The 18,847-nt window shown below is 43.3% G+C and overlaps 1 protein-coding gene across 2 annotated transcripts in view; it reads left to right on the forward strand.

Annotated features, from left to right (window-relative positions):
• Window positions 1-18,847, forward strand: part of LOC124041522 (leucine-rich repeat and immunoglobulin-like domain-containing nogo receptor-interacting protein 3) — a 60,115-nt gene that overhangs the window by 40,066 nt on the left and 1,202 nt on the right. Inside the window, exons 2-4 of one of the 2 annotated variants that reach the window (XM_046359209.1) lie at window positions 10,001-10,043; window positions 17,253-17,865; window positions 17,980-18,723. In XM_046359209.1, the coding sequence (XP_046215165.1) occupies window positions 17,299-17,865; window positions 17,980-18,723 (1,311 nt within the window). In that variant the 5' untranslated portion in view covers window positions 10,001-10,043; window positions 17,253-17,298. The remainder of the gene's footprint in view (window positions 1-10,000; window positions 10,044-17,252; window positions 17,866-17,979; window positions 18,724-18,847) is intronic. The other variant, XM_046359208.1, reaches the window with a different exon arrangement.

Consider the following 18,847-nt stretch of genomic DNA (forward strand, 5'->3'; position numbering starts at 1 on the left):
TGTAATTAGCTTAAGTGTGTCATCTCGGAGGAACGTTGAGGAGTTTCTTTGTTTTGTTGACAGGCACAGAAGTAGCAGAGTGTTACTTTATTCAACAGCTCAGCAAAAACAATGTTGAAGTGCTTAGTGGCTGCATGGTGAGTCTTGTTGTTTATACTGTACCCGGTGTCCCAAAGCTGCAATGTTGGGAAAATCTCCCTTCCAATTTACTTCATATTTATAATGTCTCCAAGCCCCCTTATTTGCGTGTGGGTGAGTACAAGTCAGCTTGTGTGTGTGTGTGTGTGTGTGTGTGTGTGTGTGTGTGTGTGTGTGTGTGTGTGTGTGTGTGTGTGTGTGTGTGTGTGTGTGTGTGTGTGTGTGTGTGTGTGTGTGTGTGTGTGTGTGTGTGTGTGTGTGTGTGTGTGTGTGTGTGTGTGTGCCTTTGCGTGTTTGGGGACCCATGTGTGTGTCTGGCAGTGTGCAAATATACAGTATGTGTGTGAGTCATAGAGAAAAGCAGGTCACTGCAAGGTGTCTAAGTCATTAGCTTAGCCAAAGCTATTTAAATGTTCCGTTCTACAGGCGTTATCTCCAGCCCTGCTCTTAAGGGACACGTTCCACGGCATGATCTTATTGTAGCGCCACTGACTGCAGCTATGGAGTTATGATGTATAGAGTGTACGACTTAGATACTATCGTTACTCAGCACAGGGGTAGCTCTCAATAGTGTAAAATGGCCTTGTCTCCTTGTCTCATCTCCTTCATCTGCACTGAACTGACGAGACAGGCAAGTTTAAGCAATATGGATGCCCGACAGGAATTGTCTTTCAACCATCCAGTTCTTCCATGTCAGTTCAAAAGGAGGAAAGGAGAGGTGAGTTTAGACTTTTGAGATGCACCCTGTTTCAGAAATCCCTGTACTGTGAAAGGATGGGAATTAACAGCCCAAGACAAGGACAGATAGCCACACTTCAGACACCTGGATCCCCAGTGAGTCCAGAACAAGCATCCCTACCTCGGTGACAGAGCATGATGAGGTCTGTTAACCAATCATACTCATCCCGGCAAGACAACAACCCACCCTTCATTAGAATTATTAGAGTCTGTTTCTGTGTGTGCATGTATGTGCTTGCGTGTGTGTGTGTGCATGCGCACGTCTGTGTGTGTGTATGAGTGCATCATCTCATTAGCAAGATTATTACATTAGCTTAACAGCTGGAGCAGTAGAGAGGGGGAAGCAAGGCTGAATCATGTCATGAATCACCCACCTCCAGCCTTTTCTCTTACCCATCACCTCCCTATCTCCTCCTGGACCACTCTGTGTGTTCTTATGGATACAGTAGATTCATTGTGTATCCATATGCGACAATAACAATTACAGCCAAACATCTATAGCTGTTTGTCTGTGCTTGCTCAGCAAACAGGGGACATCCTAAGGACATGTGGGGACATTCCCATTAGGTCCCACTGATGTTCTGAGAACGTTCTAGGAACATTAAAACACGACTTTAACTTCAGTACAGGTCCCGGGTTTGGGCACAGTATAACGTTATAATAAGGTATTTTGATGTCCATTAGGGAATGTTATGAAAAGGTTCCTATCTGATTCTGAGAGAACGTTATCCATGAGACATGGAATAAAAGAAGGAAGGAAAGCGCTGCTAGGGTACCCATTAGTAGGTCTTTGTAGTGGTCTTTGGTAAAAGGGGTAAATTGGTCACCAAAAAGAAAGGAGGGGAACGAAGGCATTTTTCATATTTTAAATAAAAATACCTTTATTTGTATGTCAATGGAACCAAGATTTAGAAGCTCTGGCGTGTTTCGGCTGCGTGCCCTTTGTCAGGGAGTACAAAGATTCAATGATACAATGTCTTATTTTGAACAAAGCATTTTCCCATCAACCCTGATTGAAAAGTGAGTGGTTACAGAATACTTAATCATTAATAGTCATAGGACAACATCTAGTAAACAATAATATACAGTGCCTTCAGAAAGTATTCATACCCCTTGACAAAATGAATTGGTTGTCTTACAACCTGAATTCAAAATGGATTAAATTGATATTTTTTCTCACACATATACACACAATTCCCTGTAATGATGATGTGAAAACACATTTTTATATGTTTGCAAATGTATTAAAAATGAAATACAGAGATATCATCATTTACATAAGTATTCACACCACTGAGTCAATACTTTGTAGAAGCACCTTTGGAAGCAACAACATCTCTGAGTCTCTACTGGCTAAGTCTCTAAGAGCGTTGCACACCTGGATTGTACAATATTTGCACATTTATCTTTTCTAAATTATTAAAGCTCTGTCAAATTGGTTGTTGATCATTGCTGACAACAATTTTCAGGCCTTGCCATAGATTTTCAAGTAGATTTAGGTCCAAACTGTAACTTGGCCACTCAGAAACATTCACTGTCTTCTTGGTAAGCAACTCCAGTGTAGATTTGGCCTTTAGGTTATTTTGTTTTTGGTTTAGGTTATTGTCCTGCTGAATGGTGGATTCAGCTCCCAGTGTCTGGTGGAAAGCAGACTAAATCAGATTTTCCTCTAGGATTTTGCCTGTGCTTAACTCCATTACGTTAATTTTTTTATCCAGAAAAACTCCACAGTCCTTAACGATTACAAGCATACCCATAAAATGATGTAGCCACCACTATGCTTAAAAATAAGGTATTGTATTGTATTTTCCCCAAACATAAGACACTGTATTCAGGACAAAAAAAAATGAATTGCTTTGACACATTATTTGTAGTATTACTTCAGAGATCTGTTGCAAACTGGATGCATGTTTTGGAATATTTTTTATTCTGTACAGACTTCCTTCTTTTCACTCTGCAGTTAGGTCAGTATTGTGGAGTAACTACAATGTTGTAGTTTTCCCCTATCACAGCCAATAAAATCTGTAACTGTTTTAAAGTCACCATTGAATGGTTTCCTTTCCACTCCAGCAACTGAGGAAGGACGATTGTATCTTTGTAGTGACTGGGTGTATGATACACCATCCAAAGTGTAATTAATATTGTGTTAAAAAATGTTTTACCCATTTACCAATAGCTGCACTTCTTTGCGAAGGATTGGAAAACATCTTTGTGGTTGAATCAGATAATTGTATGTGTGGGGTACAGTGATGATGGAGTCATTCAAAAATCATGTTAACCCTATTACGTCCATGCAATTTATTATGCGATTTAAGCAAATTTTTACTCCTGAAATTATTTAGGCTTGGCATAACAAAGGGGTTGAATACTTACTGACTCAAGACTTTTCAGCTTTTCGGTTTTTATCAATTTGTAAAAAATAAAAAATAAAAACATATTGTGGGGTATTGTGTGTAGGCCTGTGACACAAATTTTTATACATTTAATCCATTTTAATTTCAGGCTGTAATAAAATGTGGAAAAACGAAATGGGTGTGAATACTTTAACTGCCTTGGGAGGAAGACCCCACTATTTGCCGAGGGAATTCACTTTTGTTATTATCACCGCTGTTTGCCGTTTACATACCGCCACAAGCTAACACAACGGCGGCACTCAGCAAACTGTACAAGACCATTTTAGCCAGCAAGAATCCTTTCATCCGGATGCAGCATTTATCATCACAGGAGATTTTAACCAAGCAAGTTCAAAACAAATTATCCCAAAATATCACCAACATGTCTCCTGCCCCACGAGAGGCAACAACATGCTAGACCACGTGTACAAAAACATATGTGATGCATACAAAGTAATCTCCCGCCCCCACTTCGGCCAATCAGATCACGTCTTTCTGTTCCTACTCCCCACCTACAAGCAGCAACCCAAGAGGAATTCACCAGAATAGAGAATAGTGAGGTGCTGGACGGATGTGGCGGACTCAATGCTGCAGGATTGTTTTCAGAATACTTGTTGGAAAATGTTCAAAGACTCATCCAAAGATACATCCATCAACAGTCACAAGAATTGTCAGGAAATGTGTTGATTCTGTTGTACATTGTACCCACAATAACAATCTGGACATACCCCAACCAAAAACTCTGGATGAACAGAGAAATCCTTACCATGCTAAGAGCCCGTACTGCAGCATTCAATGTCAGCCAAACAAACCCTAATGAGTCGGTTGCGCACAATGCTTACAAGGCAAATAGGTACGAGCTTCGCAAATCCATTCGGAAGGCATAGAGACAATATAGCCTGGAATTTGAATCACTGTTCGATAACTCAGACTAGCGATGCATGTGACCAGGACTACAGGCTATCACGGACTACAAAGGCAAATCCAGCTGTGTGGTGCCCACCAAAGCCTCCCTCCGAGACCAGCTCAATGCATTCTATGCTCGCTTCGAGGCAGACACCACTGAGCCTTCCAGAAGGGCTCTAGCTGATCCTGACGACCAGGTACATTTCCTGACGACCAGGTACATTTCCCCCAGTCATCCCCTTTCCCCCCATCATCCCAGTTCCCAAGAAAACCAGAGTGACAAGCCTAAATGACTATCACCCAGTCGTCATAAAGTTATTCGAGAAGCTTGTCATGGCCCACATCAAGAACAGAATGCTGGACACATTGGATCCACTGCAATTTGCCTACCCCTCCAATAGATCCATGTTATATGCTATTTCCATCGCAATTCATATGGCCCAAACACACCTGGGTAGTAGGAACACCTATGTGAGAATGCTGTTCTTTGACTACAGTTCATCATTCAACACTATTGTTCCCTTCAAGCTCATCACCAACAGGAAGAGGATGCCAATATTCAAAAAGAAAGTGAGCAAGGGGTGGGGTCCAAACCAATGTGGTGGTAATTGCAGTGAAATGTTCTGTCCACTGTGCACACCTCCAAAATGTGAGTGTGTGTGTGTCCGTGTGTGTGTGAGATAACTGGGTGTGTCGAGATGCAGAGAGACAATGATAGCACAATGAGAAATGGAAGGTCCCGTTCATATTAATAGGGGTTGATTAAACTGTGAGAGTGAAGGAACACACACCTGGGAGCTGATCGTTTCTTTGTTTTCTCCTGGTAGCAGGCTTATTACTGAGAGTTATGGGACGGGGTGAGCTCCACTCTGTCTCTAGGCTTGTTACAACACAGAGGGAGAGGGGGACACACACACACAGTGGGACACACAAAGACTCACTTAGTTCCTTTTTGTCTCGGGCTGTGTACTCCCCTTAGAGTGCGGTATTGAATAATAAATTGCAACTTTTATGCTTTACACCACAACCCACACATGCACGTACACACACTCTCTCACACACACACACACACACACACACACACACAAACACGCATATGCACAAACACACCAATGGAGGCTACTGAGGGGAGGACGGCTCATAATATTGACTGGAATGGAGTGAATGAAAAGACGTCAACACATGGAAACCATGTGTGCTACTGTAGAAACGACAACACAATATACAGAAAATCAGGAACTTACTTTGATAGGAACACACACACATGTCCAAAGTTATTATTTGTAAGGAAAACTCAAATGAAGGCAATGTGAGAGTAAGCCAGAAAATGTGCCAAGGGGGAAACGTTTGTGAAAAGCCTGTTCTGACTAGAGATGCGCAAATGTCTGCATACTTGATCTGGGGAAACACGGGGGAAGAGCTTGGGCTCTCATCAGAGAGATGTTTGTCCGGCTCAGTAAAGCCACAAACATAAATTGTCCGCAACAGTGAAATGGGTTACTTCTTATGTGAATTGATGAGTAGGCGGAACACGCTCAATTCAAATCATTTGAAATTGTCAAGTTGAAACATAGCCTATAGATAATTAGCAGGCAGTGTGCCTTGGTTTTAGGGCAGCGTGGGTTAACTGACCTGTTGCGTAACGATCAAATTTTGGAGCAGAGTGCATTCTGACATCACCCCCCAAGGGGCAACAGTTTGGAACTCACACGTGGAAAGGTTAAAAGTCTAAGCCTTACTGCAATTAGCCCATAGAAACGCATTGAATAACAGATTCATACATTGAAAAACAATAACTCAAAATAACGTTTTTTTTAAATGTGTTTTTAAGTGTCTGTCCTATATCTGAGAGATATAAGAAAAATCAGGAAACTATATATCTGAATTTTTTTATTTTTTGACTGTTGTTTTCTGCTCTTTCGTGGATGTCAGGAGTTGTACTTGATGTGTCAGACATTCTAGCTGATGTCTAGTTCCAGTGTGATTTGCAGGCTTTAAAAAAGAGCTTATTGTACTATCAGAGATGTGGTATGCTTGCTTATCTAAGATGTCATGAGAGAGGGAGAGACAGATAAACACTACCGTTCGAAAGTTTGGGGTCACTTAGTATCCTAGTATTAAAAAAAAAAGAAATGCACATTTTTTTGTCCATTAAAATAATAATTAATTAAATTAATAATTAAAAACAAGGACATTTGTAAGTGACCCCAAACTTTTGAACGGAGAGAGAGAGAGAGAGAGAGAGAGAGAGAGAGAGAGAGAGAGAGAGAGAGAGAGAGAGAGAGAGAGAGAGAGAGAGAGAGAGAGAGAGAGAGAGAGAGAGAGAGAGTCTGTCCTTCACATATCATCTCCATTCAGGGAGGTTTGTGTCATCAGTACATAAGAATTTCCCGGTGGCCTTTATTCCTTACATCTCTCTCTCTCACCTCTCTCAATTCCCCATCTCTCTCTTTCTGTCTTTCAACGCTTCATCGCTCTCTCTCCATCTCTGCCGCGCACACACTCTTTCACTCTCACTCATTGTTTGACATGGAGAGCATACAGAATGTGCCCCATATTCATCGGTTGCACCTGACGTCATAAACAGTGGTGCCTGCCATGGAGGGATGCTATTCCCTTGCAGTGTGTGTCCATGTCTACATGTGTGGGTGCCTGCATGCGGTATGTGTTTGTGTGTGTGTGCGCTCGTGTGTGTGTGTGTGTGTGAGTGTGAGTGTGCGTGCGTGCAAGCGTGATTGCGTGTGTGCGTGTCTGCTGGACACTTTTGTGGCCAGCCCAAAGTGAGCAGCAGAGGTCCACTTATAGCTAACAGCATGCCACCTGAAAATTTGGCCTGTCAACTTCATAATGTCAATGACAGCTTTTGGATATCTTCCTTGGATCGATATGCAGTAATTCATTTTCGAGATACAGGCATTCTTCAATCAAATTTAGATAGACATCTCCCAAAATCGCACAAAAAACTTTGACTGTGACAAAACTTATCATAGGCTTTCTGGCCAAGTTCAAAAGACGGAGATATTTATTTTGAAAACTGATATTTGTATTGATTTCTTTAGCAGGAAGACATTATCCTATGGCCCTCGTCAGAACATTTGACTAAAACTTTGGAAATATGAATCACCATTAGGGTAACCTGTCTCTCTGATTCTTATTTAATGGTTGTTATTGAGATTCGTTAATGTGTTTGTTTCTGTAATGAGCTGAGGCTCATGTGAGGACTCGTGTCTGTCTTGGTCATAGTTTATATCCGGCTAGGCTTTTATCGAAATCTCTTCTTCTCTCTCCATTTCCTTCTTTCCTTCCTTCTCTCTCTCTCTCTCTCTCTATGTGACCTCATATTGAGGCCGTGGGACTGCCACAGTAAAGCAATGGGAATGTGATGCTAAGCCCTGTGCTACGCTTGGCTTGGGCTTAAAATGGGCAAACTAAGCATGGATTGAATATGGGACTTACTGGTACTTAGCTATGGAAAGCACTTTCCCCGGGAAAGTACAGACTTGTCAAGTTCCCGCCTTAATTTGTCTCGTGACAAGAAATGTAGAAGCTCTCTGAATATCCTGCTGACTGGATGACTACTCTCGCCTGACTGCTACTAAATTGGGTTTGTGTGAGAAGGTTTACGAGGCTTACAAAGCATGTGTGTGTGTGTGTGTATTTGTCCCTCCTCTAGCGATAGTAAATATCTACTGTGTAGTTGTGTATTTGTGGATGGTTGAGCAGGCTGCTGTCTCTAAACCCAGGCATGGCTTATGGAGAGAGAGGCTGGGCTTTAGGGAGGACCATGCTCTACGGCCCATATACCAGCCGTGCCAGTCAACATGTCTGACCTATTTACACACACACACACACACACACACACACACACACACACACACACACACACACACACACACACACACACACACACACACACACACACACACACACACACACACACACACACACACACACACACACACACACACACACACACACACACACACACACACACACACACACACTACCTGATACCAGCACAGGGATGGAAACAGACACACAGAGTCAGACAGACGTATGTATTTGTGGACACACAGACAGAGCTAAAAAAACAGTTTATACATGCTCAGGATGAACCCTGTGCTTTGTATGCTGACAACTACTAGCATCTTGCAGGTCTTTCTCAAAATGATAATGTTGATATCCTAAAAGGGGGTCTGACCTATGTTCCTTCAGCCCTATGACTCTGAAAAGCTTCTACCCCCAAGCCATAAGACTGCTAACCAAACTATCTGCGTTAACCCTTTTAACATTCACTTTTTGCTGTTACTGTTATCCATATTATCTATCCTGTTGGCTAGTCACTTTATTCCTAGTTACATTTAAATTTAGCAGACTCCCTTATCCAGAGCAACTAGGGTTAAGTGCCTTGCTCAATGGCACATTGACAGATTTTTCACCTAGTCAGCTCTGGGATTCAAACCAGCAACTTTTCGGTTACTGGCCCAACGCTCTTAACCGCAAGGCTACCTGCCACCCATACGTACCGATCTACCTCAATTACTTCGTACCCCTGCACATTGACTCGGTACTGGTATATAGCCAAGTTATCATTACTCATTGTGTCCATTATTACTTTTATTATTAAGAGTGATTACTTTCATATTATTTAGTTATTTTCTCTCTCTCTGCTTTGTTGGGAAAGGCCCGTAAAGTAAGCATTTCAGTCTAAGTTTACACCTGTTGTTTACGAAGCATTTGACAAATAAAAATGTATTTGATGTTCCCTCAGCTCTCCATGTCTAACAATGACAAAGAAAATCTAGACAAATATGTATGGGACCTGCTGAATATTTTCAATCAATATGACCTTGATTCTTTGGTCAATATTACAGCAGCCCCAAATGCATGTTCTGAGATGTAAAAATATATATATACAGTTGCAATCGGAAGTTTACATACACCTTAGCCAAATTAATTTAAAGTTTTTCACAATTCCTGACATTTAAACATAGTAAAAATTCCCTGTCTTAGGTCAGTTAGGATCACAACTTTATTTTAAGAATGTGAAATGTCCGAATAATAGTAGAGAATTATTTATTTCAGCTTTTATTTCTTTCATCACATTCTCAGTGGGTCAGATGTTTAAATACACTCAAATAGTATTTGGTAGCATTGCCTTTAAATAGTTTAACTTGGGTCAAACGTTTCGGGTAGCCTTCCACAAGCTTACCATGATAAGTTGGGTGAATTTTGTCCCATTCCTCTTGACAGAGCTGATGTAACTGAGTCAGGTTTGTAGGCCTCCTTGCTCGCACGGCTCCCGGCGTTAACCCTATTGCAGACATTGTCATTGGATGCACCGAGTTCCGTTAGTACAAATCCTATGCAGCCGTGTTACAAGCTCAAACACTGGAATTTGTGACGTAATCTACTACTCAAAAAGGCTGATATAAATCCTTGTTATATCATTTAATTATTTCCATTGAGTGTCATTATTTCTATACATTGTCTATTTATTGTATTTTTCTATACACTTTCTCGTTCTGAACTTCTAATACGGGGGGATTTAAGAACAGATGACCACAACAGCAGCCGCTAACCGATTTGACAGCTCCAACACAGTTACACCTCCATCATCTCCTAAACAAAAGCAATGACATGCTATGCAGTTGCCGGTAATCGCCTGTTAACACTGAACAGATTGAATTTAGGCCTAAATTAAATTTGCCAGTGGTATTGCGTGGACATCTGGCCTATGTTGGGTGAAGTGTGGGATCATGCTGTTCTGTGTGTTTGGGGACTAGTGGTGGGTCTGTTCCTCTAACCCTTCTCATCTCCCTCAGGTGGAGTCTTTACATCTGGCTGGTGTGACATTCACAACACTGTGTGAGTTTGGGTACCGCTGGTGTGCTGCCCTGGCCAACAGAGGGGCGCAGCTAGGTGGTGTGTTTGTGCCTGTGCATGTGTGTGCGTGTGTACGGGTGTGTGTGTTTATGTGTGTGTGTGTGTGTGTGTGTGCGTGCGTGTGTGCATGCGTGTCTAGGCAGGTGGTGAAACCAGCTCTCAAACCAACCCACAGCCTAGTAATGAGGAGAGCCAGACAGAAGCTGTAGTTTTCGCATCAATAGTTTCAGTCTTGTCTGCATATTCAATATTCAAAGTTAGCTATTAATGTTTGGTAGCTCGATTTCCATATGTGTGATTTCCAAATGTTATTTTTAGGAGATCATGATATTCTACTGCCATCTGGCTGCATTAATGATGCATGTTAACAGGGCTGTAGACCTGTCTGGTCTGTGAGTGTGGGAGTCAAAAATGAAGCTCCTGTATAGATACAGTTATCCTCTCTATCAGAGCCATGTATTTCTGCCCTGAGGTATCCTACAGATGGACAGGCTAATGACATGAGTATACTAACAACAATGAATCAACAACAGTAACAACACATACAGTACATCAACAAGACAGACAACACTATACCAACTGCAATGACAACACTTATCTACAGTATTTATAGTTTGCAACAGCAGATAGTGATACATCTGATAAACCAGCCAGGTCACCCGTGATACAAGTCACTATTCAACATCCATCCATGTCCGAGGGCATCGGGAGAGCACATGGAAAGCACACAACAATGAGCGCTGTTACGTTCAAGTAGGTTTCGGTTTTGCAAGGGTGTTGTGTGCAGGGATGGTGGATGGGCATAAGCACCAACTGCCCATAAGCATCTCCCTCTGGTGCCAAAGGTTGCATGTTCAAATCCAATGATAGAAAGTTGTTTTTGAGAATTTTGTTTTAAGCCTTTAATAACCTTTCGAAGTTAATGCCTAACATTAAGATTTTGGAGTTAATGCCTAAACTTAACCATAACCTTAAAAATTCTGAGTTAATGCCTAAACTTCACCTTAATTAAACACTTCTAAATTTGACGTTTGAGAAACATGGATGAATTTCTAATTCAGTTAGTTAGTTGGATAAAAGGACCAGCCATCACAGACAGAGGCCACACTGCCTCCATCACTCACCCCACAAATGGAACAGTGATCTAGGGGAGGAGAAGGGGAGGTGATGGAATTGAGTATATTGGAGCCTCTGGGGGAGGTCTGCCCTTGGCCCAGTTCACAGTCCTCATTCACGCAGTGACTCAGTCAGTGAACCATAGGATGACACAGGGGAGAGGAGACCTACAGACCTCATCCATTACACTGAATAACAGCCAGAGAAGCCTGGCAAGGGCACACACACACATACACTAACAGACAGGCACACACACACATACACACATACACACCCATAGGCTGGTATAAGTTATGAGAGTGGTTGTTCAGTGGTCTTGTTAAGCTGGTTTGCAATGAAGTGAGAGTGAAGCTTGGCCGGGTATTTTGTCACGTTTCCCCCAAAAATTCAATTTCCAGCTATCATGAAACAGGCAGGATCCTTCAGATATATGAGGTGTCTGGCTAGGCTATGTTTTGACAGGGCGGGGATGTGTGTGTGTGTGTGTGTGTGTGTGTGTGTGTGTGTGTGTGTGTGTGTGTGTGTGTGTGTGTGTGTGTGTGTGTGTGTGTGTGTGTGTGTGTGTGTGTGTGTGTGTGTGTGTGTGTGTGTGTGTGTGTGTGTGTGTGTGTGTGTGTGTGTGTGTGTGTGTGTGTGTGTGTGTGTGTGTGAAAGAGAGAGGCTGGTTTTCTAAACTTGATATCTAGTTGTGTATTCAAGCTCTCTATCGAGATGGGGACCTCTTCCAGATAGGCCTCAGGCTAAGATTGAGAGCAGCCAGCAATCTGTGTGGGTTTACCAGGGGCTTTGTGTGTGTGTGTGTGCTCTACATCAAAAAATTGTATTCACTGTAGTTGTTTCACCTGTCTCTGTGCTTGTCTCCACCACCTCCAGGTGTCGCCCATCTTCCCTATTCTCCCCAGTGTATTTATACCTGTGTTCTCTGTTTGTCTGTTGCCGGTTTGTCTTGTCTTGTCAAGCTTACCAGCGTGTTTTCCGAGTTTCTGTTTTTCCTAGTCTCAGTTTTTTCTGGTCTTCCCGGTTTTGACCTCTTCCCTACCCTGACACTAATACCCTGACTACACCGCTCACGTCACGTGTGCGAGCATTGCAAAATACATTTTGAAATCTATATTATTCAATTATTGCACCCACACTGCTCGCGCGTGCCAAATAGAAGTCAGTTCTATTTGTGACGCAGATCGCACTGCAAGTCCTTCCTCTCCCATCTACTCATTGGTTTATAGAAGCAGGTACCCATGTGCCATCTCCTCATTCGTTATACCCACATAGGTGACTGAAAGACTAACAAGGTCGGTGGCGGTAATGCACCTAATTTATGAAAGTTGCCAATCGCAATATAAAGTCCAGAGAAGAAAAAGCCTGGAAGGAGGAGAGATGACTAGCCATGTAATAGCAGAAAGAACAGCCAATGACTTGGGTGACTGGAGTCTTTGACAGGAGTCTGTGACTGGAGTCTTACGCAATACCCTCTGTAGCACCTTACGGTCAGATGCTGAGCAGTTTCCATACCAGGCGGTGATGCAACCGGTCAGGATGCTCTCGATGGTGCAGCTGTATAACCTTTTGAGGATCTGGGGACTTATGCCATATCATTTCATGAGGGGGAAAAGGTGTTGTCGTGCCCTCTTCACAACTGTCTTGGTGTGTTTGGACCATGATAGTTCATTGGTGATGTGGACACCAAGGAACTTGAACCTCTCGACCCGCTCCACTTCAACCCTGTCGATGTTAATGGGTGGCCTGTTTGGCCCACCTTTTCCTGTAGTCAATGATCAGCTCCTTTGTCTTGCTCACATTGAGGGAGAGGTTGTTGTCCTGGCACCACACTGCCAGGTCTCTGACCTCCTCCCTATAGGCTGTCTTATCGTTGTCGGTGTTCAGGCCTACCACTGTTGGGTCATCAGCAAACTTAATGATGGTGTTGGAGTCATGCTTGGCCACGGAGTCGTGGGTGAACAGGGAGTACAAGAGTGGACTAAGCGCGCACCCCCGAGTGGCCCCAATGTTGAGGATCAGAGTGGCGGATTTGTTGTTGCCTACCCTTACCACCTGGGGGCGGCCCGTCAGAAAGTCCTGGATCCAGTTGCAGAGGGAGGTGTTTAGTCCCAGGGTCCTTAGTGCTGAGCTTTATTGCCACTATGGTTTTGAATGCTGAGAAGTAGTCAATGAACAGCATTCTCACGTAGGTGTTCCTTTTGTCCAGGTGAGAAAGGGCAGTGTGGAGTGTGATTGAGATTGCGTCATCTGTGGATCTGTTGGGGCGGTATGCGAATTGGAGTGGGTCTAGGGTTTCTGGCATGATTGTGTTGTAGTGAGCCATTACCAGCCTTTCAAAGCACTTCATGGCTACCTACGTGAGTGCTACGGGGAGGTAATCATTTAGGCTTTAGGTTACCTTTACTTTCTTGGCCACAAGGACTATGGTGGTATGCTTGAAACATGTAGGTATTACAGACTCTGTCAGGGAGAGGTTTAAAATGTCTGTGAAGACACTTGCCAGTTGGTCCAGTCATGCTTTGAGTACATGTCCAGGTAATCTGTCTGGCCCCACGGCTTTGTGAATGTTGACCTGTTTAAAGGTCTTGCTAACATCGGCTACGGAGAGAGCTGGTGCTCTCATGCATGCTTCAGTTATGCCGTGTATTCTCTCTAGGAACCTGGGAGAATATACAGCATAATGTATAGAGTATTACCATATAGAAGATGAACCTCGGTATCCTACCTCATATTTTGCTCTTCATCTAACATTACATTACATTTAAGTCATTTAGCAGACGCTCTTATCCAGAGCGACTTACATCTAAGGAGAATGTTGATTGGGTTTGACGTTTGTCGATTTTCACAAGATCAAATACTCCTATGGTGGGATTATGTAGAAAGCCTCAAATTTGATAGTTTTTTTGTGATAATTTTACAGAAATAGGCATAACAATTCCTTCACAATGTGGGAGAACTTTGCTTGCCCAAAGTTCAATCAAAGCTTCAAATAAATAGTCCTAAGGAAATAACTATGCAAGTAGGGAATATTTTTCATCTCTTTGAGACAGAGACAGACAGAAAGATGGCTTTTTGCCCCCATGACTCAACCCTTGAATGGGGCCCGATAAACACAAACTAGCACATATATTATTCATCTGTTTAGCTCTGCCTGAAACACAACCAATCTTCCGAGTGCTTTTTAACATCCCTCCAGTAAAGGCAGTGTAATATATTATAACACCCTCTCCTTCTCATTCATCTTAAAGGGATAATTCAGGATTTTTATTTACTTCCCCAGAGTCAGATGAACAAGTGGATACCATTTTTACGTCTCTGTGTCTAGTATGAAGGAAGATAGAGGTAGTTTTGTGAGCCAATGTTAACTAGTGTTAGCTTATGCTCATTATCAAATGCACTAACACTAGTTAGCAACTCCCTTCATAATGGACACAGAGACATAAAAATGGTGTCCACTAGTTCATCGGGGAAGATATTATCCTGAACTATCCCTTTAAGATCCCAACTTTTAATGCAGCTCAGACTTAGACCTCTTAAAGATCGGACCCTTTTTTATACCATTTTCGCCTAAAATTACATACCCAAATCTAACTGCCTGTAGCTCAGGCCCTGAAGCGAGGATATGCATATTCTTGGAAGCATTTGAAAGGAAATATTTTGAAGTTTATGAAAATGTGTTAGGAATGTAGGAGAATATAACATCTGATAAAATATTAAATCTGATAAAAGATAATACAAAGAAAAAAACAACCTCCTTTTGTATTTTTTGTTGTACCATCATCGTTGAAATGCAAGAGAAAGGCCATAATGTATTATTCCAGCCCAGGTGCAATTTAGATATTGGCCACTAGATGGCAGCAGTGTATGTGCAAAGTTTCAGACTGTTCCAATGAAGGATTGCATTTCTGTTCAAAATTATGTATCAAGACTTCCCAAATGTGCCTAATTTGTTTATTAATAACTTTTCATGTTCAAAACTGTGCACTCTCCTCAAACAATAGCATGGTATTCTTTCACTGTAATATCTACTGTAAATTAGACAGTGCAGTTAGATTAACAAGAATTTAAGATTTCCACCAATGTCAGATATATCTATGTCCTGGGAAATTTTCTTGTTACTTACAACCTCATGCATATCGCATTAGCCTACGTTAGCTCAACATTCCAACACAGGGTACCCACCAATCCTGAAGAAGTTTGTCTGCTTTTTTCATGGTGTTTCACAGCTAATAACAGCTAAGTGAAGCCAATACTTTGCATCATCAATCCTTTAATCAAGTCTTTTTAAAATAGCAGCCTTTAGATTTTAGAGAGAATAAATCATCTTCAATGTTTCCTTATAATAAGATTCTTGTGTGGCTCTTTAATTCCTGTTAAACAGGCTGCACTGTACCTGTTTCATCTTTGATCCCTGACAGCGTGTTCCATAGGTGTCCGTGTCGATCCCGCTCCCATTTATCTCTGATGTGCTAATTGTGTTGAGCTGATCTCAGCTCTCTTCTAGTGTTTAACTGGAGATGTGGAGGGAATGAGATACAGGACTAATGAGATGGAGCTCTAGGTTTGTAAGCCAGGGGCCTGGTGAAGTCTGGGTTCTGGTGCCAATATAAAAACACTAACTTGTCATCACTCCCTGTCCACTTGAAGGGGCATCACATCCTCTTTATGAAATGTTCAACCAAGGTCACTGACTTCCGTAAGTTGTTGTAAATGAGAATCGGTGCAATCAATGCTGAACCTTTGTGTGTGTGTGTGTGTGTGTGTGTGTGTGTGTGTGTGTGTGTGTGTGTGTGTGTGTGCGTGCGTGCGTGCGTGCGTGCGTGCGTGCGTGCGTGCGTGTATTGGGGCAGTACTGAACGTTCTGAACCTTTTGGCTGGTGTCCTCTGGCAAATCACTCAATGACAACGTTGAGTGGGCGATTTGACAGGTTGCTTGAAGGAACGTTTAAGCATTAGCGGAGAGTGGAGAGAAGAACAACATGCATTTTTTATTTATTCAAAGTAAAATGACACATTCAAAGACACACTCACAATCACTTGCACACACATTCCCACAAAATGACTCATAGTGGCAATGAGACAACAGGGTTTGCCTGAAAACGTTACCTGAAATGTCTGTAAAATGTGTGTATGTGCGTCTTTGCATGAAGAAAATGTTGTGTTCATGTCACTGTGACACACATGACACACATATACTGTGACACACATATACACACAGATTTTACAGGCATGTCAAGGGACGTTTCCACGGTAACCCTCTCTTTGCATCGCATGGTATGTTGTGTGTGATGAATTCAGTGTGCGTCGAGGTACGAAGAAAGCACAGAGAGCGAGGAGGAAAGAAGGGGAGGAAACATGCATGAATTCACAGGCTGCTTCTCACTCACGTGATTCCCAATGCCCTTGTTCTTCTGCTAAATGAACAAGTATCCTCACTACAGATGTAGGATCTTAATTTGAGCCAGTTTGCTACAGCAGGAAAATATTCCTGCATCAACAGGAAATGGGAATTATTATGTGGATTATAATTCATTTACATTTTTGTAGGGGTTGATACATTTTTCATAAGGTAAAATCAAGTCTGAAAGTCTGGAAATTACAAACTTCATAAGTATTTTTAAACCTCTAATACAAGTTTAACATTTCCTGCATTGAACGGTGATCCAATTAAGATCCTATATCTGTATCTTAACTTTCATAAACAAAATAATGTGCTATAAAGTGATGGTGTCAGTTGTATAGTAAGGTGCATTGATTATTCAGGACACTGAATGTAATTTTTATGAACATAAATGTGTTGATAGGTGTTTTAAAAGACTTCTCCATCTGTCTTTCTCTCCTCCCTTCACCCACACTCTTTTCTGTCTGTACTTTCCATTATCCCTTCCCCATCTCTTAAATGTCTTACCTTAATTCTCCCTTCTATTTTTCTTCATCTTTCCCTCTCTTTCTTCAACCTCCCTCTCGCTGTCTTTATCTACCTTCTCCCCCACATTTTCTCCCTTTCTCCTCCCTACTCTTTATTCCCAAACTTTCTCAATAACCTCTCTTCCCTCTGTCTCCCTTTCCCTATAGGTGTGTAGTACACTGACCCTGCCTGTGATAGGCTAGGAGTCAGATCATGACCAGCAGGGCCATGATTGGCTCCCCGGGCCCCAGTGTGTGGTCCCTGATGCCATGGCAGTGGGTGAGTCTCTGGGGGCCGGCCCTGCTGCTGGTTACCATTATATCCCTGCTGCCAGGTAGTTGCCAGGCGTGCCCCCCGCGGTGCGAGTGCTCGGCCCAGATCCGGTCAGTCTCGTGCCAACGGCGGCGCCTCACCGGCATCCCAGAGGGCATCCCTACAGAAACCCGCCTCCTAGACCTCAGCCGGAACCGGCTCCGCTGGGTGGAAATGGGCGACCTGGCACCGTACCCGCACCTTGAAGAAGTGGACTTGAGTGAGAATCTCATTGCCACGCTGGAGCCCAATGCGTTCTCCAATCTGCAGAGCCTGCGGGTTTTACAGTTGAGGGGGAACCAGCTGAAGCTGGTACCCATGGGGGCCTTCGCCAAGCTGGGAAACCTGACCACGCTGGATCTGAGTGAGAACAAGATGGTGATCCTGTTGGACTACACCTTCCAGGACCTGAGGAGTCTGAGACACCTGGAGGTGGGAGACAACGACCTGGTCTACATTTCTCATAAGGTAAGCTGTTATCCATCTGTTTTCCAAGTACATTCTCTAACCTTTTACTGATTATATTATGTTTCCACAATTGGCACTCACATCTAATCAAGTTCAATCTGATTGTATTTGAAGGCCTTTTCTGGTCTTCTGGGGCTGGAGGACCTGACCATCGAGCACTGCAACCTGACGTCCATCTCTGGCCAGACACTGTCCTACCTACGCAGCCTGGTCACTCTGCGATTAAGGCACCTCAGCATTGCCGCCCTAGAAGACCACAACTTCCGCAAGCTTAACAACCTGCGGGGGCTGGAGATCGATAACTGGCCCTATCTGGAGTACATCTCCCCGCTCAGCTTCCAAGGTCTGGACCTGTCCTGGTTGTCCATCACTAACAGCAACATCACCTCCGTCCCCTCGTCCTCCTTCAGGAACCTGATCCACCTCACTCACCTCAACCTGTCTTTCAACCCCATCACCACCCTGGAGCCCTGGGCTTTCAGGGAGCTGCTGAGGCTCAAGGAGCTGATCATGGTGAACACGGGCCTAGCTACGGTGGAGCCCCACTCCCTGGGCGGCCTCAGACAGATCCGGGTCCTCAACTTCTCCTCCAACGAACTCCAGACCCTGGAGGAGGGATCGTTCCACTCTGTAAACAGCCTGGAGACGCTGCGGGTGGACGGGAACCCGCTGCTGTGTGACTGCCGTCTGTTGTGGATCCTGCAGAGACGCAAGACCCTCAACTTTGACGGCAGGGTGCCCGTGTGCGCTGGGCCGGAGGAGGTGCAGGGGTATAGCCTTAGCACCTTCACCGACTCAGCGCTCTTCGATCACTTCACATGCCAGAAGCCCAAGATACGGAACCGCAAGCTTCAACAGGTAAGAGTTATTATCCCACTTTGCTGTACACATAAGCATAATGTAACTACAGTGTAGATACACATTGATATGTAGTACTTAAAGCTTTGTTGCCTGTTTCAGTTTTGTGCCTAATACTTAATTC

Source organism: Oncorhynchus gorbuscha, linkage group LG08 (assembly GCF_021184085.1).
Source record: "Oncorhynchus gorbuscha isolate QuinsamMale2020 ecotype Even-year linkage group LG08, OgorEven_v1.0, whole genome shotgun sequence".
Classification (NCBI taxonomy): domain Eukaryota; kingdom Metazoa; phylum Chordata; class Actinopteri; order Salmoniformes; family Salmonidae; genus Oncorhynchus; species Oncorhynchus gorbuscha.